Source organism: Acartia tonsa, chromosome 3 (genome assembly GCF_053477335.1).
Source record: "Acartia tonsa isolate MP-2025a chromosome 3, ASM5347733v1, whole genome shotgun sequence".
In the NCBI taxonomy this organism is placed as follows: Eukaryota; Metazoa; Arthropoda; class Copepoda; order Calanoida; family Acartiidae; genus Acartia; species Acartia tonsa.
Window position 1 is genome coordinate 30,131,318 of NC_137262.1, and position 25,566 is coordinate 30,156,883.

At 35.0% G+C, this 25,566-nt stretch overlaps 2 protein-coding genes across 2 annotated transcripts in view; both read left to right on the top strand.

The window, feature by feature from the left end:
- The window catches only part of LOC145313880 (beta-1,3-galactosyltransferase sqv-2-like), a 5,647-nt gene extending 2,119 nt beyond the window's left edge, over window positions 1-3,528 (top strand). Inside the window, exons 5-9 of the mRNA XM_080153531.1 lie at window positions 119-210; window positions 534-615; window positions 1,469-1,606; window positions 1,828-1,886; window positions 2,588-3,528. Coding sequence (XP_080009657.1) covers window positions 119-210; window positions 534-615; window positions 1,469-1,606; window positions 1,828-1,886; window positions 2,588-2,786 — 570 coding nt within the window. The 3' untranslated portion in view covers window positions 2,787-3,528. The remainder of the gene's footprint in view (window positions 1-118; window positions 211-533; window positions 616-1,468; window positions 1,607-1,827; window positions 1,887-2,587) is intronic.
- A 5,238-nt stretch (window positions 3,529-8,766) lies between these two features.
- Window positions 8,767-24,735, top strand: LOC145313881 (dnaJ homolog subfamily C member 25). Its single transcript, XM_080153532.1, has 10 exons — window positions 8,767-8,908; window positions 18,343-18,476; window positions 19,170-19,310; window positions 19,864-20,017; window positions 20,744-20,865; window positions 21,123-21,209; window positions 22,726-22,786; window positions 22,990-23,058; window positions 23,412-23,524; window positions 24,266-24,735. The coding sequence occupies exons 1-10, from the start codon at window positions 8,846-8,848 to the stop codon at window positions 24,330-24,332; spliced, it is 1,011 nt and encodes a 336-aa protein (XP_080009658.1). The 5' UTR covers window positions 8,767-8,845; the 3' UTR covers window positions 24,333-24,735.
- The last annotated feature ends 831 nt before the right edge of the window (window positions 24,736-25,566 follow it).

Genomic DNA, 25,566 nt, shown 5'->3' on the forward strand with positions numbered 1-25,566 from the left:
ATCCATTTATACCGTTTACTTAACTAAAATAATTAAACATGATATGACCTTTTATGAGTATAAAAAATGGTACTTAAAATTGAGCCGTTAGTAAACTTAATTTACAATTTGTGTTCAGGTTGTGTCCATGATAATACATGCTGAGAACTATTTCTCAGCTGCACTGTTTATGAAATGTGATGATGATACCTTTGTCAACATGATGCAACTAGGAATTCATATTTGTCAACAAAATAATACTTAGACGGCTAGTAGCTATTTAAAGAAAATGTACAGTTGTCATAAAAAAAAGGGGCGAGGAAAAGAAGAAGCTAATGCTAACATTAATAATCACTAAACTTCTAAAAATTATTTTAAATATGTAGAATTAGCCTTTTGTAGCATTGTCGACTGATTGTCTATAGTAAATAGCAGCCGAGAAAATCAAATTTCCCCACAGCGTTACGGACTAGCTGACGGATGGACAGACAGACAAAGTGAAATATGTATTGACCTATGATTATTTATTAAAGACATTTATGAATTTCCAATACAGAGAAAGATGTAAAAAGAATGAAGAAAGAGAATAGATTGTACTGGGGCTATTTTGATGGAAGAGCTCCGGTTTTAAAACAGGTACGTACTTTATTTTAATTGTAGGTCAGGGGTGTCCAAGCTTTTTATTTTTTTGGGGGGGGGGGTAAAATGACGCGCGAAGCGCGCCGCAAATTTTTTTTTATTGTAATTTTGTAATTTAAACTTTATCAAAAATTTAGTATTAAAAATGCGCGCGAAGCGCGCAAAATTTTTTTTTGTTAGAGATTATTTGCCCCCCCAAAATTGTTTGGGGGGGGGGGTAAATACCCCTACGGCACCCCCAGGGTAGGGGTAAATTTTAAATTGGGGGGGGGGGGTAAAATGAAAAAAAATTCGTTTGGGGGGGGTAATCGCCCCATTACCCCCCCCCCCCTTGGACGTCTATGTTGTAGGTACAGTACAGAATACAGACTGACCAATAGTAATGCATTTATTATTCCTTGGATGTTTCACTAAATTTTCATGTTCTCTTACAAAGTGCAACTCGCAGCCTGCTGAAAAAATGATCCCCCTATCAACTCCTTTACTCTATCCACTCCCCTCCTAATGAATGGTCTATATATGAATTCCATGATAGCAAATTATATTGACGACAAGTATTCCCTTGTATTAATATCCACGTATATTCTATATCCATTACAATAGTTTTGCTTCTTTGCTCATGAGCATGAAAAAAGCGTAGCAACTGGGAGCTACTAAATATATTATTGATGTAAAAATAACTGTAAATTGTAGTAATACCTACCAAAGTTATACACCATATATTAGTCTAAAAGTTTGTTTGAGTGTGGTCGAGTAAATTATGGTGTATTATTGGTTACTTATATTCTATGTAATATACTAGGTAGTTATTGAGTAGCTACGTAAAGATTCTAAACTTTTTTGTATTTAGGGTAAATGGGCTGAGAAACGATATGTGCTCTGTGATAAATATATCCCCTACGCTTTGGGTGGTGGCTACGTTATTGGCTGGGATCTTGTCAGCTTTATTGCTCAGACGGCACCTATGCTTATACAGTATAAAAATGAGGTATGCTATTTTTAAAGCAGTGCGCATATTAAATCCCCTAATATTATTTACAATCAATTACAAAAAATGACGGAAATAGGAATAAAAAATTTGCAATTTAATTTTATACTTAAGCATGCTGCCTAGTTTATTCAGTCCAATTTAAATAAAAAATCATCCAATACAATATGGAAAAAAATGTACCAAATTGTATACCCACCTAAATATGTTTTGTTATTAAGGATGTTAGTATGGGTACTTGGATGGCCTCTGTTAATGTCAACAGAATTCATGATGAAAGGTATGATCCTGTATGAATTAATACTAGGGTTGGCAATCCGGATCCGGAATCCGCCAAATTTTTGGGCCAATTTTGGAATCCGAATCCGGAATCCGTTTTTTAATAGCGGATTCCGGATTCTTAAATGGTAGGCTAAAATTAGCGTCTGGAGTTTTTTCTTTCAACTCCCTCTTTTTGAAGGCAAAGATCACCCCCCTCCTCTACCCCCCATCCCCCTTTTGAAATACTGCTAGAATCCGAATCCGGAATCCGCAAGGAATCCGCCACTTTTTTTGACGGATTCTTTTAAGAATCCGAATTCGGCCCAAAAATTCGACGGATTGCCATCACTAATAAATACACATAAATATATGAATAAATAGGTATGCATAAATGCTTTGGGTTTTTTATAATCTATTTAAAATAAATACAACTTTATTGTCAAAGTAAAGCGCACACTACATGGACTAGAGCAAGAAGTGCTAGGCATCTTACCACAATAATGTTAAGATTTTTTAGGTTTCTGGTAAGTGTAGATAAATGAACTGGGGGAAAAGAGTTCTTCCTCAGTTGAATGAGGGAAATTTCTATTGTAAACAAAGTTTGGTCTTAAGATATAATAGTCAAATGTTTTGCATAAAAAATAAACATCAAACTATAACATTAACTATCTTGATAATATAAGTTTTTTTGTTTGGATTTTAATATTAGAATTGTTGCAGGTTTGATACAGAATGGAAAACTCGAGGCTGCCTGAACAACCATCTAGTCAAACAGAATCAATCCCCAGAACAAATAAAACAAATGTGGGAAAGGTTGTCTGTTGGGGAGCCATTGTGTAGCATAGAAGTGGTGAAGAGACCCTCATACATGTATGATTGGGAACAACCTCCTAGCCAATGCTGTAAAGTTGTCAAATAAGAAATTATTGCCCTTTTTAGCTTATTCAATTCTTGAAGTAGACTAATTTTGGTAAAAGATTTTACAAGTTTTAGTCTTACAAAGATTTAACAAACAATAAAAATTATACATATATTACCTAGACAGTCTTCGCGGACATGAAAACGTATTGGCTCAACTGGTTTGAATCCTGTGGAAAAGATTAAGATTCGGAGTCATGCCTAGGTACTATCAATAGAAAATCTGAATTTCAGTCTTGAATTGTTGCCATATTTTAACTTATCCCAAATGAAAGTTCTTAAATTCTCTAAAAAACTTAAAATATCTTTTATGAACAGTTCACCTTAATACAATTTCAATCCATATCTAGTCTCAAAATATATTTTATGCTTCCGACAATCGAAAGAAGGTGCTTCATTGTTTTTTTTTTTGTCGACAGCCATTATCTCATTAATATACTCAACATTCATGTATTTAGTCATTTAAATTAAGCATTTGAACAAAGCATTTTATATATATATTTTTTTTTGCATTGAAGTAAACCACATCATGTACATAAAATACTGCAAATTAAACTAATCTAACTTTAACAATACCAAATTTTTAAAATAAATGACACAAACCTAATAACCTATATAATAATAGAATCTCGCAATTTTAAAAATATTCTCAGTTAATGTACTTAGTAATGTAATGTAATAAGTATACCAATTTCAATATTTTGTTACCTAAATACGAATTATTAATAATACCAAGACACAGATATAATACAATGGTTGATAAACATACATGCAGTAGTTGGGTTCTTGGAACCCAACTGGAACCCAACTTTTCTCCTCCTTATGAAGGGCCACCCTAGTAAAAGGAGGGGCCAACCTCCTCGCAAGGAGGGGCCAACCCCAAAAGGAGGGGCCACCCTCCAAAAAAAGAGGGGCCATCCCCTAAAAAGGAGGGGCCACCCCCTTAAAAAGGAGGGGCCACCCCCCTAAAATGAGGGCCCAACCTCTAAAAAGAGGAGCAACCTCTTATTTTAGTTCTTTTTATGATTCCTAATTAAATAATCAGAATTATGTTCTATTTTAAGGTGTTATAACCCTGAAAACGAGGGGCCACCCCATTAAAAAGGAGAGGCAACCCCCCTAAAAAGGTGGGGCAATCCCCTAAAAAGGAGGGGCCACCCCCCTAAAATGAGGGGCCAACCTCTAAAAAAGAGGAGCAACCTCTTATTTTAGTTCTTTATATTATGATTCTTTATTAAATAACTAGCGGCTTCGCCCCTAGCCTCTAGGGGCTTTGCCCCAAGCGGTTAGATCAAACCAATTTTTCGTATTTTAGATTTAAAGGAAATTAAAAAAAAAATTTTTTGGGGGGGGGGGGTTGGGGGTGTCCTACCCCCCAAGAAAATAGTTATAAACCTTCCCGGGACCTATGACAAGCTACCCTGTAAAGGAATACCCGATCGGTTCAGCGGTTAGCAAGATCCTTCTCTACAAACAGACAGACAGGCAGACAAACAGACAGACATCGTTCTAATTTGTATTATAGATTAGAATTATGTTCTATTTTAAGGTGTTATAACCTTGAAAAGGTGGGGCCACCACATTAAAAAGGAGGGGCCAACCTCCAAAAAAGAGGAGCAACCTCTTTAATTTTAGTTCTCTATACTACACATTGCGATCTTTAGATCTTTATGAGAAAAAAGTTTATCTCAGATGATTGAGAACTGTCTAATATGGTGAAAAAATGCAAAAAAAAATCGGCGGGAGCGGCGGTTCCGCCGCCGTTTCTTCACAATTCAATATTGTTCTCCACAAAAGCAACTGCTGAGCTGAATTTTAGAGCTGTAACTCTTTTATGGGCTGAGATCATGCATGTTTTACTTTTGGTTTCAAAAAGTTGCACATCCGCCTCCCCCCTTTTTTACAGATATAAACAATAATTTTCAAAAAAAACTTTGGATTTTGTGTTATTACCTTTATTCAAAGTCTAGCTATCTTCATTTAAATTTTGTATACAGAAATAAGAACTTGACATCATGTATTTTTTCTCTCTTGTGTTAAACAAAAAAGCTAACTTTTAACAATTTATTTCTCTTGTGTAACACAAAAAAGCTACCTTTTTACGATTTTTTTTTACATATTTCTTCATGAAACTTCAATAGTTGTTAATATGAGTAAAAGGGGGACGTAACTGAAGCTTTTTTGATACAGGGGGGGGGGGGGGTTTCTCAGGAACCACTTGATGAACCGTGTAAATTTTTTGGACTTAAGCTTTTATGGGTATGATCATCTTATGGTTTCAAAGTCTTCTTCTAGTTTTGTAGTTACCCCCCTGCCGCCAACCACTAGGCCTCCCGGGATCAAAAAAACCTATAAAAAAAACGTAACCTTTATTTTCTCAGAAACCATTTGACCAATGATGATTTCTTTAACTTAAGCTTTTATAGGTATAAACTAGCTTTTGGTCTATAAATGGTTTTATGGTTATAAACTAAATATTGGTTTAGAAGTCACCCCTCTGCCGCCAACCCCTAGCCCTCCGGGGATCAAAAAAAACCTATAAAAAAAACGTAACCTTTATTTTCTCAGAAACCATTTGACCAATGATGATTTCTTTAACTTAAGCTTTTATAGGTATAAACTAGCTTTTGGTCTAGAAGTCACCCCCCTGCCGCCAACCCCTAGCCCTCCAGGGCTCCAAAAAAAACCCTAAAAATTAACCTAACCTTAATTTTCTTAGAAACCATTCGACTAATTGAGATGGTTTTTTAAACTTAAGCTTTTATGGTTATAAACTAAATTTTGGTCTAGAAGTCACCCCCCCTGCCGCCAACCCCTAGCCCTCCAGGGATAAAAAAAACCTATAAAATGAACCTAACCTTCATTTTCTCAGAAACTATTTGATCAATAGAGATGATTTCTTAAACTTAAGCTTTTATGCTTATAAACTAACTTATAGTTTATAGGTCACTCCCCTGCCTCCAACCCCTAGCACTCCGGGGCTCCAAAAAAACCCTAAAAATGAACCTAACCTTAATTTTCTCAGAAACCATTTGATCAATAGAGATAATTGCTTAAACTTAATCTATAAAGCTAATAAACTAACTTCTAGTTTAGAAGTCACCCCACTGCCGCCAACCCCTAGCCCTGCGGGGCTCAAAAAACCCCCTAAAAATGAACCTAACCTTAATTTTCTCAGAAACCATTTGATCAATAGAGATGATTTTTCAAACTTAAGCTTTTATGGTTATAAACTAACTTTTGGTTTAGAAGTCACCCCCCTGCCGCCAACCCTTAGCCCTCCGGGGCTCAAAAACCCTAAAAATGAACCTAACCTTAATTTCTCAGAAACCATTTGATCAATGGAGATGATTTTTTATGTGTATAAACTACTTTGTTTGGCAGATATATGGTTATAAACTAAATTTTATTTTAGAAGTCACCCACCCCATAGCCACCCTGGGCTCAAAAACCCCCTAAAAAATATACTTTAGCTTAAATTTCTAGTAAATTTTTTTTAGTAGGCTTTCAGAGGAATAACCTAACCTCAGTTTTCTCAGGAACAGCATTATTTAATGTGCAGATATTTTGGACTTCAGGTGTTATGGGAAAAAAGAGTTGGGACTCTATACTTTGTTAATTAAAAATTTTGTTAAAGCAAAGCTACCCCCCTGCCGCCAACACCTAGCCCTCCGGGGATCAAAAAACCCATAAAATGAACCTAACCTTTATTTTCTCAGATTTCTTAAAGTTTAAACTGAAACTTTTATGCTGATAAATTAACTTTTAGTTTAGAAGTCACCCCCCTGCCGCCAACCCTTAGCCCTTCGGGGCTCAAAAACCCTAAAAATGAACCTAACCTTAATTTCTCAGAAACCATTTGATCAATAGAGATAAATTTTTATGTGTATAAACTACTTTGTTTGGCAGAAATATGGTTATGAACTTAATTTTATTTTAGAAGTCACCCACCCCATAGCCACCTTGGGTTCAAAAACCCCCTAAAAATTATACTTTAGCTTAAATTTCTAGTAAATTTTTTTTAGTAAGCTTTCAGAGGAATAACCTAACCTCAGTTTTCTCAGGAACCACATTATTAAATGCAAATATTTTGGACTTCAGCTGTTATGGGAATAAGAGTTTGGACTTTGTTAATTAAAAATTTTGTTAAAGCAAAGCTTTTCTTTAATAAGGTTTGGTCTGTGAGGGTTAGCTTTTTTTCGTTAATTTAGACATATTATAATTGTCTTATTGATTTTAAACTTTGCATGATAATTTCTATAGCATTTAGGTACAATTTAAAAAACGTAGCTAACATTAACAGAAAGTCCAAATGTCCATTTAAAACATGCTGATTTTTAAAATTAAGGTTAGGTTATTTTTAGGGTTTTTTTGGAGCCCCGCAGGGCTAGAGGTTGGCGGCAGTGGGGTGACTTCTAAACTATAAGTTAGTTTATAAGCATAAAAGCTTAAGTTTAAGAAATCATCTCTTTTGATCAAATAGTTTCTGAGAAAATTAAAGTTAGGTTCATTTTTAGGGTTTTTGAGCCCCGGAGGGCTAAGGGTTGGCGGCAGGGGGTGACTTCTAAACTAAAAGTAAGTTTATAAGCATAAAAGCATAAGTTTAAGAAATCAACTCTTATTGATCAAATGGTTTCTGAGAAAAAGAAGTTCATTTGTAGGGTTATTTGAGCCCCGAAGGGCTAGGGTTTTGCGGCAGGGGAGTGACTTCTAAACTATAAGTTAGTTTATAAGCATAAAAGCTTAAGTTTAAGAAATCATCTCTCTTGATTAAATAATTTCTGAAAAAAATAAGGTTAGGTCAATTTTTAGGGTTTTTTGAGCCCCGGAGGGCTAGGGGTTGGCGCAGGTGGGGTAACTTCTATACTAGAAGTAAGTTTATAACCATAAAAGCTTAAGTTTAAGAAATCATCTCTATTGGTCAAATGGTTTCTGAGAAAATAAAGGTTAGGTTCATTTTTAGGGTTTTTTGGAGCCCCGGAGGGCTAGTGGTTGGCGGCTGGGGGGTGACTTCTAGGCTAATAGCTAGATTATAACCATAAAAACTTAAGTTAAAGAAATCATCTCTATTGGTCAAATGGTTTCTGAGAAAATTAAGGATAGGTTCATTTTAGGGTTTTTTGGAGCCAGGGAGGGCTAGGGGTTGGCGGCATGGGAGTAACTTTTAAAATAGAAGTTAGTTTAAAACCATAAAAGCTTAACTTTAAGAAATCATCCCTATTGGTCAAATGGTTTCTGAGAAAATTAAGGTTAGGTTCATTTTTAGGGGGTTTTTGAGCCCTGGGGGGCTAGGGGGTGGGGGTAGGGGGTTGACTTTGAAACCATAAGATGTTCATACCCATAAAAGCTTAAGTCCAAAAAATTTACACGGTTCATCAAGTGGTTCCTGAGAAACCCCCCCCCCCCCCCTGCATCAAAAAAGCTTCAGTTACGTCCCCCTTTAATATTCATTATACAATAATATTTCTTGAAGTCTAAAAAATAACTACCTAAGTAAAAATAAGTAAAAAATATCAATCATTTTAATTAACCAATCAAATTGATCAAAATTCAGTTTTTAAAAAAAATTGTAAATACCTATTTCTTTTTCACAAAAAAAACTATAAAATTGCTTTAAGATTGTTAAGAAGGGGATTCTTTGACTGTCTTCAGCATAATATCTAATTCTAATAAAAATTAATTACCATTGTATTAGTGTTAGTATGGCGCGAAGCGCCAAAAATTGTTATTAGTGATTTTTTGGCGCGTAGCGCCAAAAAATTTTTTTAACACCTAAATGCAGACCTATAAGAGGATATTTTTCTATAAGGAGGAGAGGGGCCACCTAGTGGAACTGAGGAGCTGAAAAGTACTGCATGTATGTTGATAAATTAATCTTTCTTTTATTAACCCGATTATTTATGTTTTTGGTCTTAACTCTTCTGTGACCTATATTTATTTGTGAGATACTAAGGTTAAGATAAATTTATCCGTCATTGACCTTTCACTCCCTGAATTATGTAATAAAGAGCTTATACACATGAAAATGAGAAAACTAACTAAAAATTTCAGGTGGATATAATGTGTAAAATGGCTGTGATACTGTTATCTCTTCTATCCTTGTGTTCTTTAGCTTTTGCAGAGGTAAAATATTTATTCTTCTAAAATCAAAATATATATTTCTTGGATGTTTAAATAGAAATATCCCATTCCCCTCTCCTTCTTCTGGATTAATGAACTGACCAATACATGAAGCCCACATTAGCAAGCTAAATAGACAACAAATTTTCCCCTTTCAATATATCCTATATCATTATGATGTTTAAATACGACATTACTTAATCAAGTAATCGTACGAAAGTTTTTTAAAATAACAAACCACTAGCAAACGTCATTTAATGGACAAAGACTCAAGAACTTATGTGTATTTGAAATCGTGGTGAAATTATTTGTTAAATAATTCTGGACTAATATTTGTAGAAACATTTTAGATTTACTCATAGATTTAAGGGGGGGGGGGGGCGTAATGACATTTATTCGTAATCCGTGAGCAAAATGGTCTTAAAATTTAGATAGACCCTTCAAACTTGGTATAATAATATAAGCCTAGTCCTATAGGTATTACATCTAAATGGCAAAAAAATCCAAAATTTTTTATTTTAAGGTTAGGTTAGGTAAGAAAAACCCTGCGGAAATGGGGTTTTTAGGCTTTTTTTGGTCGATTTTGATGTGGAAACTTACCCTAAATTGTTTTTTTAGGGTTTTTACTTAAATACACTGTATCTATTCATATGGACATTATTTAAGATGATTCAGCAAGTCGGGGACCGACCCCAGGGGGCTAGGTGAGTGGCCCGCAGGGGTTAGTGCCTTTTTCCCAATACATATGTTGTGATACATCTAATTATAGGTTTTTTAGGTCAAGGAACTCAAATTCAGAGCTAAAATAAGCATTAGACTAATCTGAAGCTAGCCCCAGCGGGCTAGGTTGGTGGCCCGCAGGGGTTAAGTTCATTTTTTCCAATATATATCTTGTTATATATCAAAATATAGGTTTTTTAGGTCAAGAAACTCAAATTCTGAGCAAAAATTAACATTAGACTAACCTGAAGCTAACCCCCCCCCCCCCGGGCTAGGTTGGTTTTCTGCAGGGCTTAAGAGCATTTACATAACCTAACCTATAAACTTACTTATATTTTTACATGTTTTTTCTTGAATAAACTTTGTCTATTAATGAGGACTTTATTTAAGATAATCCAGCTAGTCGGGAACCGACCCCAGCAGGTTAGGTTGGTGGCCCGCAGGGGTTAAGTGCATTTTTCCCAATATATATGTTGTTATACATCTAATTATAAGTTTTTTTAGGTCAGTTAACTCAAATTTAGAGCTAGAATTAGCATAAGACTAATCTGAAGCTAGCCCCAGCGGGCTAGGTCGGTGGCCCGCAGGGGTTAAATGCATTATTTTCCAATATATATCTTGTTATATATCAAAATATAGGTTTTTAAGGTCAAGAAACTCAAATTCAGAGCTAAAATAAGCATATGTGTTACCTGAAGCTAACCCCCGCGGGCTAGGTAGATCTTCTGCAGGGCTTAAGTGCATTTTACCTAACCTAACCTAGAAACTTACTTATTTTTTTGGTTTTTTCCTTGAATGAACTGTGTCTATGAATGAGGAAATTTTTTTAGATGATCCAGCAAGTTGGGGACCTCCTTGGGTCAGCCTCCGACATCAGAGCTCCAAAAATTCTAGAGTTATCTCTAAATCTATCAAAAAGAATGAACTTGATGAAAACATCTCTTTCACCCCTGAACAAACCTGGAAAGCCATAAAAGCCTCTAAAGCCTCAAAGGCCGCTGGACCTGACAACATCACCAACCTACACTTAAAACACCTTGGACCAATTGGAGTTAGTTACCTAACAAAAATCTATCCATGACCACCAGCGATATACCTGACATTTGGAAGAAATCAGTCATCATTCCACTCCTTAAACCAAATAAACCCTCAGATGAATCCGACTCATTCAGACCTGTTTCCCTTCTTTGTCCTGCCATTAAGATCCTGGAAAGACTTCTTCTCCCATCATTAACTGAAAACCTTAACATCCCTGTCTTCCAACATGGCTTCCGGAAAGACCATAGTACAGTAACAGCTCTCAACGACTTTAATGAGCAAGTTACCAATGGTTTTAACAAGAAATTATCAGCGAAACCTGATAGAACAGTTCTCCTGCAGATCGACTTAAGTAAAGCATTTGACATGGTAAATCATGACAAGCTACTTAAGGACCTCAATGGATCTACCTTACCTCCGACACTTAAACGTTGGTTCTGTGGCTACCTTAAAGGCAGAAAGTCCCAGGTAAACTTCAGAAACACTTCTTCTAAGTTCCGTAATGTAAGGGCAGGGGTTCCACAAGGGGCAGTCACCTCCCCTATCTTGTTCAATTTCTACCTTCGAAACCTACCACACCCCCCAGAGAACATTCAGGTAGTTCAATATGCTGACGACATAAGCATTTATGCCACTGGAAACCCGATACCAAGATTAGCTGAAACCATCAACAAATACATTCCAGCAGTCCTGAATTTCCTGGAGGAGAGAGAGCTTAAGGTGTCACCAACGAAATCTACAGTGACCCTTTTCACAACAGATACCAAAGAATTCAACATCAAACCATCTATATACATGAATAATGTTGAAGTTCCCCATGAACAAACACCAAAACTCTTGGGAGTTACATTTGATACAATGTATTGCTATGCTAAACATGTGAAAAATGTAACTGACACAGCTAAGTCAAGGGCACTATGTGCCCAGAATTCCAATATAAAACAAAAACTCATAGTTCTGTTAATTTTGCTTCAAATTGGGTAAAATCTTTTGGGTTGGGTCACTAATTACCCCAAGTTTTGGTATCTTTAAAAAAACGGCGGCAGGATTGCCGCTCCCGCCGTTAACCGCCATTTTCCGCCGCCAAAAAACAACATTATCTCAAATGATTCCAAATTGCCTAATTTGGCGAGAAATGCAAAAAAAAATTTTGGCGGCGGCGGCTGAAAACGGCGGGAGCGGCAGGCCCGCCGCCGTTTTTTTCAAAGATACATAAAATTGGGGTGATTAGTGACACCCTAAAAAGATTTGGATCCAATATCTTAAAAGCACAGGAGAAGCACTGAATTTAAGATATACCTTGATAAATGAGAAATTGAAAATGAAGATACCAAAACTTGGGGTGATTGGTGACACAACACAAAATATTTTACCCAATTATCTCTAAAACTAAGGGAGTAGCGCCCAAAATAAAATTGCTGGTATGTCGTGTTTTAAGTCACCACATTTTACCCCCCCCCCCCCCCTTAAATAAATTATCAATGAAATACTTATATATCAATTGATTTGTTTCAGGGAGGGAGGGGACATTGGGCTGTTTATTACACTAGTCCCCAAAGCTTTATAATAACGTTTTATTATCCATTGGTTTAGCAACTTTAGGGGCTTTTACTAAATTTTAATTGTTTTTTTTTTCAAATGTTAAATGTCCAAACGTTTAAACCACTAATTGTAATCTACAGAAGGGGTAATTTTGTGTATCATTGTAAGTTCATCAATTTATCGGCCATTAACTTATCCCTTTAGATCCCAGGATTTGTTGACATTAATAACTATAAACAAGGAAACATGTTAATTCTTTTTCATTAAAAAATTGACCTATTATTATTGCTGCACTACTTTTAGACAAAGCAATCCTTGTTTGAAAAATAAAAGCAAATATATCACAAATCACCCCAAAAGCACTAAAAACTTTAATCCAAAGGCCTTGCAATCAAAGGATTGATTGTCTGCAATAGGGCCTTTATCAGGAAGGAAGGGGACATTGGGCTGTTTATCACTCTAGTCCCCAAAGTTTTATAATAACATTTTCTTATTTGTTTATTAAGTTGAGTGTCATAACTTTTCAACCAATAATTGTAATCTACAGAAGGGTAAGTTTGTGTATCATTATTGGTAATGTACATCAATTTATCTGCCATTCTCTTATCCCTTTAGATCCCTAGGCCTTCATACATTTATTAACAAATTTGCTTAAATCTTTTAGTTTCTTTACAAGTTTGCTTAACTCCTTTAATTCATTAGGGCGTGCATATGAATTGGAATAGGTTTTAGTTTTATCAAATTGAAACATTTAAGATATTATTCATTTGATTTTAAAAGAATGGTAATTGATTAGAAGCAACAGGTTCGATTACATAGCTTAAATGAATATTTCTAGGCGTGTGCATGGGGGGCCTCCCCCCAAACTCCGGGGGTGAGGGGGGGGGGGGCAAGGATATCCTTTAAAGACTTTAAGCAATAAAAATAAGGGATTGTATCAAAAAATTGCATCGAGAACTATAAATATCACGATAAAATTATTTGTAAAAAAAAGGTATTTTAATTTGTGTAAAAATTGCTATAAAATGGGTCCGACCGCTCCTACAAAAATGCGGAAAAAAAAATTCAGCTAACGATGCCGCCAGTGAAACCAACGGGATTCATTCACTGAGTGCCTTGGTTAAACATGTGTAAAGGTCTGATATGCGGCATCGTTAGCTGAAAAAAGATCAAACTATTTGAAGTTGAGAGTATCATTACAAAATAGTATAATTCCTGATTCTTTAAGGGGGAATGCTTTGACATCAATTTTTTCATAAGTTTTATAGGTAACCGTATAAAAACTAATTTAAAATCGTATAGTATATTCAATAAGCTTTCAAATAAGGTATAACATATTACTGTAGCTCAATTTTTGGTAGTTTGACAATAATTTAAAGTTTGCATATAAAATGTAATTTCAATAGCCAGGCTTTATTACAAAATCCTAAATATTTAGGTAGGCTACTTCTCGAAGCTGTAAAATTATAAGTAATTGATATTTTCACCTCTAGCTTTGGGAATCCTTCTCAAATATGACAAAGATTAACCTAAAACTTTAAAATTGGTCAATATTCAAAAGTGCATTTTTTGGAATCTTGGAGTTTTTGCATTGGCTGGGCACATAGTGAAGGGTTAACATGATGAAATCCCTAGCTGGCTCCACCTGGGGCCAAGATCAAGAAACACTCAGTACCACCTACAAATCTATTTGTAGAAGTGTTCTAGAATATGCTGCACCAATATGGACGCCTGTCATATCTGATACCAGCTGGGATAAACTTCAATCTGTACAAAATCAAGCTCTCAGAATAATTACAGGCAATCTAAAGATGTCTTCAGAACCCCATCTTCATAGAGAATCTAAAATTTTGCCAATTAAAGATCATTGTGAAATGATTTCAAAACAGTTTCTCCTGTCAAACTTTGTTTCAAACCATCCTAACCATAAACACTAGGTAATTTCATAATAGAGTTGGGCTAGAATGGTGTTTAAGGTGTTTGAGAAAGGTCATATTGTGAGTAGGAGATAACATTAAAGGATGTTTAGTCTAAAATTCATACCCTGAAGACGGGTAACCAAAAAAATTTCAATGTTTCGCCTTCAAAATCCAAGTTTTGACTTTGCCAGGTCTGCCTGGAGAGCTAAAGACAGTAGACCAATCTTTGTTGTTAATGTGTCTATAGAGAGCTATTATCATAACAAAGAGAAAACTTTAAGGGCTGAAAGTCTATTTCTCACCCAACTTACACCAGAATGGCAAAAGTCTTGCAAAAATTAGGGTCGGTCCGACTGTCCATCTTTCCAAGACAATTAATTTAGACATAATGATTCATATAACAGTAAAGTATGATTTGGGAAGCGTAGCAACTCTATAAATGTTACTAAAATGTCTGTATATCCATTTTTATATGATGTAAATATCCTTTTCATCTGATTTTTGGAATACTGATTCCTATTACAACAAGGTACAATTATATAAGTAAAACATGTCTATAATCAAGTTCTAAAAATTTAAGTATGTCCTTAAACAGTATCCTGTATTTAAGCAGATTTGCAACAATGAACTATTTTTTTTCAACTTATACATTTGTATCCTGCTTATTCAATTCTGACACTCAATAAGTGTTCATGTTCGTTTGTCCTACCAGTTTGGAGCTTCGCTTTTATGGTTGTTGTCATCCTTGTTTGATGAAAATTTGCAATAATTTGCCATTTTCGGTTTTTTTGTAAGAATTGCTGTAAAACGCTTCAAAATTGAAATATCTTTAAAAAAGGAATACAGATACTAACTGATATACTCTATCTCTTACAGGGAGGTCATACCATATCGCCAAGTCAAGTCATTAGAGTCAGTTTTATTGGTCTTAGGTAAAATATCTGACCCAGCATATTACCCTGACAACAAAAACACCTTTGGAAGTGATTTGGACACCTATAACTGATTCTATGGCCAATATACTAACCCAATAATTACCAAAATCCAAGAATCTTAAAATATTTTCAGTTCTCGACTTTAATCTCAGACCACAGATGGGCCAGAAAGGCGTTCTATATCTTTTTAGAAATGGCAAGGCAAATGAAAGGCAGTTACCGTTTGAACTTATAGTCTAAAATGACAAACCCTTAGGACAGCCTAAAGACTGGTAACCGATAACCTTAATGTTCAGGTTTAAAGATTCATTCTTCGCGTATTTTCGAAAAATCTTGATTTTACCTTCTACCACTTAGAATCAAGATAGAACCAAAAAAAATCATAGTATTGCTGATTTTTATGTATAGAACAGGTATTTGAACCGTGACCAAAAATTTTTTTTTTGAAATTACCTAATAAACACACTTCAAAACCCCTTCCACCAAGAAAAATCAAACCTTCTATTCAAACTTACAGGCCTAACATAATTAGTCATCTACCTGTTACCAAAGACAATCTAAAACGTAAAACCAAAGAAATACATACCAAAGAAGTCAAAACAATTCTATCAAAATATCCACCAAACAAAGTCTTACAGAGAAATCCCCCAGAAATCAATATAGAAGAGAAAAGACTTCCCAGAGCCACAAGAACACAACTCTCTCAACTAAGATCTGGATACTCCAGACTTTTGAAGTCTTACCTTCACAGAATCAACGAATCAACAGACGACAAATGCCCCAACTGTAAAATACACACCCACACTACTAACCACTTGTTCAACTGCCCTCAAAATCGTACCAACCTAACTGTTTTATCCCTATGGACTCAGCCTATCCAGGCGGCGAATTTTCTCAACCTCGACACGGGCATAACTTGAACTGAACAGAAAAAGAACTGTGATGACAATTCCTGCTGGAGGCTTATCAATCAATCAATCAAGCCTCCTGTATGAAGAATCTTTTAAATGATGGCTTTAGGACTGTGTATCTAAGTAAAACCTAGCCCACCTGGGTTAGTCCCCGACTTGCTAGATCATCTTAAATAATGTTCTCATGAACAGTTTATTCAATTAAAAAAACTTCAAAAAAGTAAGATTCTAGGTTAGGTTTGGTAAATGCATTTAAGCCTTGCAGACAACCCACCTAGCCCGCAGGGGCTAGCTTCAGATTAGTCTGATTCAATTATTAGCTCTCAATTTGAATTTCTGGACCTAAAAAACCTATAATTTTATGTATGACAGCACATACTTTTAAAAAATGCAATTAACCCCTGCGGGCCACCCACCTAGCCTGCTGGGGTTGGTCCCCAACTTGCTTGATCATCTTAAATAATGTTCTCATAAATAGACACAGTTTATTCTAGAAAAAAACTAAAAAAAAGTAAGGTTCCAGGTTAGGTTAGGTAAAATGCACTTAGGACTTGCAGGCAATCCACCTAGCCCGCTGGGGCTAGCTTCAGATTAGTCTGATCCTTTTATTAGCTGTAAATTTGAGTTTCTTGACCTAAAAAACCTATAATTTGATGTATGATAACACATACTTTTTCTAAAAAATGCATTTAACCCCTACGGGCCACCCACCTAGCCCGCTGGGGTCAGTCTTCGACTTGCTTGATCATCTGAAATAAGATCCACATGAATGGACAGTTTATTTGAGAAACAAAACCTAAAAAAAATAATATTAAATGTAAGTTTTTAGGTTAGGTTAGGTAAAATGTACTTAAGCCCTGTTGGCAACCCACCTAGCCCGCTGGTGTTAGCTTCAGATTAGTCTAATGCTTATTTTAGCTCTGAATTTGAGTTCTTTGACCTAAAAAAAACCTATAATTGGTTGTATCTCAACATATATATTGGGAAAATGCACTTAACCCCTGCAGGCCACCCACCTAGCCTGCTGGGGTTAGCTTCAGATTATTCTAATGCTTATTTTAGCTCTGAATTTGAATTCTTGACCTTAAAAACCTATATTTTGATATATCACAAGATGTATTTTGGAAACTAATGCACTTAACCCCTGCAGGCCACCGACCTAGCCCGCTGGGGCTAACTTCAGATTGGTCGGTCCTCGACTTGCTGGATCATTTAAAATAAAGTCCTCATTAATAGACACAGTTTATTCAAGAAAAAAAACTGTAAAAATATAAGTAAGTTTATAGGTTAGGTTAGGTAAATGCTCTTAAGCCCTGCAGAAAACCAACCTAGCCCGGGGGGGTTAGCTTCAGGTTAGTCTAATGGTAATTTTCGCTCAGAATTTAAGTTTCTTGACCTAAAAAACCTATATTTTGATATATAACAAGATAAATATTGGAAAAAATGCACTTAACCCCTGCGGGCCACCAACCTAGCCCTCTGGGGTCGGTTCCCGACTTGCTGGATTATCTTAAATAAAGTCCTCATTAATAGACAAAGTTTATAAAAAAACATGTTAAAATATAAGTAAGTTTCTAGTTTAGGTTAGGTAAATGCTCTTAAGCCCTGCAGAAAACCAACCTAGCCCGGGGGGGTTAGCTTCAGGTTAGTCTAATGCTAATTTTCGCTTAGAATTTGAGTTTATTAACCTAAAAAACCTATATTTTGATATATAACATGATATATATTGGAAAAAATACACTTAACCCCTGCGGGCCACCAACCTAGCCCGCTGGGGCTAGCTTCAGATTAGTCTAATGCTTATTTTAGCTCTGAATTTGAGTTCCTTGACCTAAAAAACCTATAATTAGATGTATTACAACATATGTATTGGGAAAAAGGCACTTAACCCCTGCGGGCCACCCACCTAGCCCCCTGGGGTCGGTCCCCGACTTGCTGAATCATCTTAAATAAAGTCCATATGAATAGATACAGTGTATTTAAGTAAAAACCCTAAAAAAACAATTTAGGGTAAGTGTCCACATCAAAATAGACCAAAAAAGGCCTAAAAACCCCATTTCCGCAGGGTTTTTCTAACCTAACCTAACCTTAAAATAAAAAATTTTAGATTTTTTTGCCATTTAGATGTAATACCTATAGGACTAGGCTTATATACCAAGTTTGAAGGGTCTAGCTAAATTTTAAGACCATTTTGCTCACGGATTACGAATAAATGTCATTACGCCCCCCCCCCCCCCCCCTTATAATTTTAGTATATTCTCATTTATGATTTAAATTACTGCCAGTTTGCTGTTCATGCGATATTATTACATATTTTCATGTTCAATTTGTATACATTTTTATTATGTTACTATCTATTATTTTCTTTTCAGCCGCCGGATGTGGATATATATTGTGGAGATATGAACTGTTACGAAGTGCTTGGTCTGGAAAGAGATGCGGCAAAGAAAGATATCTCCAAGGTCTACAGAAAGCTAGCTGGAAAATGGCATCCGGATAATTTTAGGTAAATTAGCTTTTAGTACAAAAAACTCATCTGTCTTTTATTACTAATCTTTGAAAAGCATCGGTATAAATATAGAAATTTGATTGATATTATTATAATTCTATGTAGACCAAAGGGTCCATTAAAACATTTCAGTCCCTGGAATCTAGTGTCTATTAACAAACGTCTGACTTATAAAAGTTACAATCTCATTCGATTAATGAATTATTTCAGGATATTGCAGGTATGATTAAATCAATCTGCTACCCTAAGTGACTTGGAAATTGGTTTTTTTTGTTAAAACATGTTTACCAAGCTTTTGAATAGCTAATAGACTTTATTTATTGAAAGTCAAAAGACAAAGAACAACTTGATGTAAACAAAAATCAATTGATTGTTAAGTTTGATTGTGATTGTTGCGCAATTGCCGCGTATAATTATGAAAAATACAATTTCTTCCTAGGACTGAAGATGAATCAGAAAAATTTTATGCAGATAGCCTGCATGACTGCTTATGAAACTCTGAGAGATGATGAATATGATTATATTTAGAACACAAGAAGTTTATGCAGATAGTGGCTTATAAAACAATAATAGATAATGAATATGATTATATTTAGGACACAAGAAGAGAAAGATGACGCAGTTTAGAAGTTTATGCTGGTAGCCACTGCTTATGAAACTATGTGAGATGATAAATATGATTTTATTTAGGACACAAGAAGAGAAAGATGACGCAGAGAAGAAGTTTATGCAGATAGCCACTGCTTATGAAACTTTGAGAGATGATGAATCCAGAACTGAATATGATTATATGTTGGACCATCCTGAGGAAATGTGGAGGAATTATTACAGGTCAGTAAGACATAGTACCTCATAGAGTAGCTTTACTTATAAATGATAGGTACAAGGATAGTAAAATAAACAAAGGCTCCTTAAATTAGACCGACGGACAGACATCATAAAAAAACAAAGGAGTAATCAATATTCCAAAAATCAAGATAATAGGGTAATTATATCCTTAAAAATTGCATTAAAAAAGCCAAAATCATGTCAATAATCATTCAATAAGGCCATGAATTGAACAGCTATAATATATTAACAATATTTTATAAATATTTTACGAACAGTAAAGTTTAATACCATAATAATAGATATTTCACGAGAAAAGAAATCTTTTCTTAGAGACAGTATCCTTAACTATTTAAAGTAATGGTTTGATGCAGCGTTTCGGAGCCGGGAGCAGCAACATTTTTGGTGGAGCCGGAGCCGTATTTCCAGATACGGCTCCCCGGAGCCGGAGCCGCATCTGAATTAAACGGCTCCGACACGCTGGTTTGATGGACGGCTGTACGGATTCTAGTAATTAGAAAAGTAATTTAACCCTTTACTGACTATTTATTTTTAGATATTACCGTCGTCGTGTTGGTCCCAAGGTGGATGTGCGTCTGGTGTTGGCTGTTACCATATCTCTAATATCAGCTGCTCAGTATTATTTCTCTTGGTCCAACTACAACGAGGCAATCAAGTTCTTTGCTTCAGTACCTAAATATAGAATGCAGGTAATATATAACATTGCTGCAGGGAGGGGTAAATGGAAGTTATTGTTATTGTTATTAACACAAATAAAGTTACCCCTACAATATGGTGATCATTGCAATAATAAAAATAGCCTGTTTTGCATATGATAAAAAGTGTATTTTCGTTGTTTATTGACAGTTTTTTTAAAGTAAAAAAAGAACTATTTTGAATCTGAGCTGGATCTTTAAACCATTTTAGTGGTGAGGCAACTTTCCACCAATGAGAGCACATCATTTTATGAAATGCCGCGCTGTGATAGGCTGAAATTCGGCTCATCCCGATCTGGCTCACCACTAAAATGATTTAAAGATCCAGCTCTGGTTTAGGTATATTTTCCAACCTAGTTGAATTTCATTCCTCCTTTCCTCTCTGCAACTATCTCTAATTTATAAAGTAACAAAGTGAAGTTTGAAATCGATAGGAAAATTCCAAAATGCCTAAATCAACGGTAAAAGCTATCCTTTATGTACGGACGGACGTCAGACCCTAGGCATAAAAAAGCTTAGTTTTTTCAAATATAGAATATAGAATTTTTATAGAAAATATTTGTCCCTGATATGATTGGATTCAAATGAACTACCCAACGGACAAAGACCTATTTAATATGCTGAGATTTTATACCTATCTTTTTTTTGGTGAGCTATAATTGTCACGTAGGTACCTTGTAAAGAAGTTGTTAAACTTGAAATATAAATTATGATTTTAAGGCACAAGAAATAGCAAAAGCAGACGGGTTGCTGAAGAAAGACAAGAAAGCAGATCGTGGTAAATCCAGGGAGGAAATTAAGGAAGAGGAGGAAAATGTTATCAGAAATGTTATCATGGACAAGTAAGGAGAATTTTTATTCAAATGGTGATTCCTTAGATGATTAGGTAGGATATTAAAAGAAAAGCAACTTTACAATTATGTTGAGTGTTTTACGATTTTGCATGTTTTTAATAAATGAATGAAGGTTTTAAAGGTTTAGAACTTTAGAATCATTTAAAGATTAATTTCTAATTTGTTTCTTTAATGCACTTCTCACAAGTTACTTTAGACATAACAACCCTTGAAAGGATAAAAAGTGATGAAATTGTTATGTTTAGAATGGATATTAGAGGAGCCTACGCAAAGCCAACGTGGAAAGATGTCCTGTGGGTCCAGCTGGTTCTCTTACCTTATACTATTTTCAAGTAAGAAGTTTAAAACTTTTGAAACACCTGTTGCCCTAGGATTATTAAGTAATTCTCACTCTTAAGTTTGCTTAACAACTTAACTATTTGACTTTCTATGATTTTACTTCCCTGCTCTTTTTCATTGTTATGATTTTTTGTTCTGTTTATTGGCGAAGCAATAAATTTATAGTATAGATGTATAAACAGAATACGAAATGATTTCCGATGGCAAAGACCTAAAGCTCAGCAGACGAGAATAATTTCATAAAACTTTGCTTTCTAAATTCAGCTGTTTAATGCTTTCTTCTGCTTTTTGAAAAAGAAAGGGACAATTTTTGTGAAAAATTGCCATTTCTGTCTAAACTTATGTAAAGTATTTAAAACTGCCATTATCAATTTCTCACAACTAGGCTCCTGACTATAAAATTATATTAATAATCATCTTTTCCGATTTACACTACTAAATTGTTAAACCTAGTTATTTGTGATTAACAAGACATTTTTATTAATGATGTTAATACTTTCTTGCAAATCATAATTATCAAGTTTTTAGTGACATCTATCGACAAATATAGAACTAATATATTGCAGATGTTCCCAAATTTGTTTTTTGCCTGGATTTACGTTGTTTTCAATTATTTTTCCATAAAGGGTTGAGCTCTCCCTTAGGTGGTGGCCAATTAACTATGTCCTTATTTTAAGTAATTAGGTTATTATCAGTTTTATGAGATCAATACATAATTTTCAAAATAGTTTTCAACAAATGAACAGTAATTAGACAATGCAAAACAAATTTAACTAGGAATAAATGCAGAAATCATTACAGATTATACATAGACGTCCAAGTAAAGGGGTAAAGGGGTGTTCACCCCTTTAGACTTTGAAATCTCTTATTTTACACCCCACAAGTTTTTTTAAAAATACATTAGATTACCCCCTTGAACATATTTAACCCCTCATTCAAAGTAAAAAGCTTGGGCGCCCTTGAGTTCACATTAGTTTACAATTTGCTTTATGTTTTTTTGCCGGCACCCGGTTGTATTTACATTTTTGAAAGATTCAGCTGACACCTAAGACCCAACCCACAGACAGTACAAGGCCCTTGGATAAGGAAAGGGGTTACACAGCTATTTATCGCTCTATATATATTACTTTAATGGCGAAGCTACTCAATTATTTACTTTATATTTCTGTCCGTCCGTCAATTGGTAACGCTGAAAAATATGACTGGTATTCACAAAGTTTTTTTTGTAAAGATTTCCTAAACCAATGATTATCCAGTATGTAATTTACTTGGTCCGTCGGTCTGTCAGTCATGCTTCAAAAATTATAAATATTAAATATTAAAATAGGTATAGAACCACATGCGAAAGGTTTCGTGATTTTTTCTAATGTATTTATTACTAACTTATAATCACTGATCAATATCACTTGCTCTTTAATTCACTTTGTCCTTAAATTCATCCGTGATTTTTTTGTGCCTCGACCCGCTAAACTTTTTTTTGATAATTATAACATAATGTTTATGTTTTAGTTATATCCGGTGGTATATTGACTGGATATTGAGATTCTGGATCAAGAAAGAGGAATATTCTAGGAATGGATATATGATACATGGATAATGATAATGAAATTCTCGCATACTCTGATAAAATGTTTCTCCTCCTAGCTGGCTAATATAGCGATACCCCCTTTTTATGACCCTGACCATGGAGGAAAGCATTGACCAATAATTGAGGACTATATTAGCAAAAAATTCCCATGTCACAATATCCACGTATTCTATATCCATTACTCCAGGGTGGAACATCTTTATCTGATCAGGAAGAATATGGGAATCAGCCAGGGAAAATTTGATATGATTGAGGTAAAATTAGGTTTTAGTTAGTTTTTATATTAAAGTAAGTTAAACTGTCTGTTGAATGTAAACCAACAGATTCGTTAGTAACCGTCAATGATAATTTCAAAAGCATTTTTTCTATATTGCTAAAACGATAGATAGGTTTCTGATTTTCTTTTTTTTGTTGATTTGCTTGACCAGTAAGCACTTCGACCTTTCGCCTGTAACTCATTTTATAAGGCCATTCATCCATGATATTTTAATATGGAATTTTCCTGATAGGCATTTGAGTTGGATTTTAGTTTGTAACCTTCAATTTTAGAATTATATCTTGAAGTCACTCTGTTATAATAAGGAGAAAATGTTTGTTACTTATTAAGGAGGAAGAGATAGAAGACATGTTAGAGCAGGAATTATGGATAGCTGCTAATTATAAAGAATACAAGGATGTCAAGGATGCTGAAATGAAAGCCAAGATGTCAGAGAGTGGCAGGTAATAACAAGAACACGTTTAGTAGAAGAGCTGTATTTAATTCTGTAACTTATGTATGTCTGTCCGTTTAACCCGCGACCGTGACGTTAAAAATGGTTCCTACTGCTGCTATGTCAGATGCAAAATATAAATAGTGTAGGGGGAATACCTTAGCCCAAAACAGGCGCAACTCATTACCATGCACAGTGAGGACTTCTCAGACAAAGGTCGTGCAATCAAAGGGTTGGTTGTCTGATGGGTGTTGATACCCTAGGCGATTAAGCGCGTTACACTGCAATTTAAAACGCAGAGTATGTTCAAAGGTGACGTGGAGGAGACTTGTGCCCGAAGCGTCACCACGCCCCTAGAGTCAATGTCTGTCCGTTCGTCTATAAAAGTAAATAAATCAATACTTGAGCTAATCTGAGATTTTTCAACTGCTTTGTAGCCTATGGGAAAATGAGTCCTTTTTAGCATTGATTATTCAAACAAACGTAATACTTATTAAATACTTAATAATATAAAAGTAACAGGATGTATCTTTGTCTTTCTGTATGTGTATTTGTAACAAAGAATCTTGCAGATAAACCGATATGATTTTCCTTTAAAGTGAAGCTTCTTTTCTGTTTAGGGAAAGGATAGTGAATATTTATAAAAAAAAAAAAAATGCCACTAAGACTGCTACTTGCCTCTTTTTTTGTGATATGCAAACTGTTTGATATTTTGCAATGATTTTATGTATTTTGAATTGTTTAATTTCAGATACAAGCAATACCGAAGATATATGAAGAGTCACGGCAATGACAGAATGACATTCGATGACTCATAACACAACAACTTTACTTTAGATACTTTTTTACAATTTTACCAGGTGGCTACTTGTAAGGTTTTCTGTTTTAAAACAGGGTGTGCTTATGAAGCTTTTTTTGAAGCTCAATATAACTTCCGCAAGCCCTGAAAAAAATAATTACAAATATCTAATTCATAAAAAGCCTTCAGAGTAAAAGCCATCTTGGCTAGGAAATATATTTTGCCAATCCAAATTGTATAAACAATCAAATAAATGTTAAGTAATAATAATAATAATGTCATAATTCATTGTATTATAAAGCTCATTTTTAGTATTTTTCTATTGAAAAACAAACTGTTTTTGGTCAATACTGAATTGTGATTGGTTTGAAATCTCATAAACTATATAGGAAAATTATTACCTATTGTTTTTATTAAATTTCTTAGTCATCCTTAGAATGTATTTAAAATAGTGATGAGAATCCGGATCCGGAATCCGCCCAATTTTCGGCCAATTTTGGAATCTGAATCCGTATCCGGAATCCGTTTTTTATAGCAGATTCCGGATTCTAAATTGTTAGGCTAAAATTACCGTCTTGAGTTTTTTCTTACAACTCCCTCTTTTTGAAGGCAAAGATCACCCCCCCCCCCCAACACACCACCTCCCCCCCCCCCATTTCTTCCCACATAAACCACGAAGTTGATATACCAGCTGATAACACAGAGCTCTCATTGTCAGGCAAGCGATCATGTGATGAGCTATTCAATTTCTACATAACAAATTTTAATTAGGGTTGGCAATTCGGATCCGGGATCCGGAATCCGCCCAATATTTAAGTCAATTTTGGAATCCGATTCCGGATCCGGAATCCGTTTTTTAATAGCGGATTCCGGATTCTGAATTGGTAGGCTAAAATTAGCGTCTTGAGTTTTGTCTTTCAACTTCCCCTTTTTGAAGGCAAAGATTATCATCATTATATATAATATCTTTTAAAATCTGGTTCAATTCTCGGAAGTGAATTATAGAAAAAATCCAAAAACATTCATTTTTAGGATATATGTACAGGGTGGGGCAAATAAGACCGGACAAACTTTAAACGGCCATAGAGCCAAAACTACTTGACCAATCAGGACGTTTGACCACACTATAAAAAGCCTAGGTAATGACCTTTTAGCACAAAAAAATCTTTGGACGAAGATGGACATGTACGACAAGCTGGCCGCGCATATGTTCAACAAGGCAGATTCCAAATGCGCCGGTGGTTTAATCTGGA

Bases quoted from the DNA above. Each gene is read 5' to 3' on its own strand.
- LOC145313881 (XM_080153532.1), top strand. From the start codon at position 8,846: ATGTGTAAAATGGCTGTGATACTGTTATCTCTTCTATCCTTGTGTTCT. The intron at 18,477-19,169 runs GTAAATTAGCTT...GATTTTATTTAG, and splicing joins TGGCATCCGGATAATTTTAG to GACACAAGAAGAGAAAGATG. The intron at 23,525-24,265 runs GTAATAACAAGA...GTTTAATTTCAG, and splicing joins AAGATGTCAGAGAGTGGCAG to ATACAAGCAATACCGAAGAT.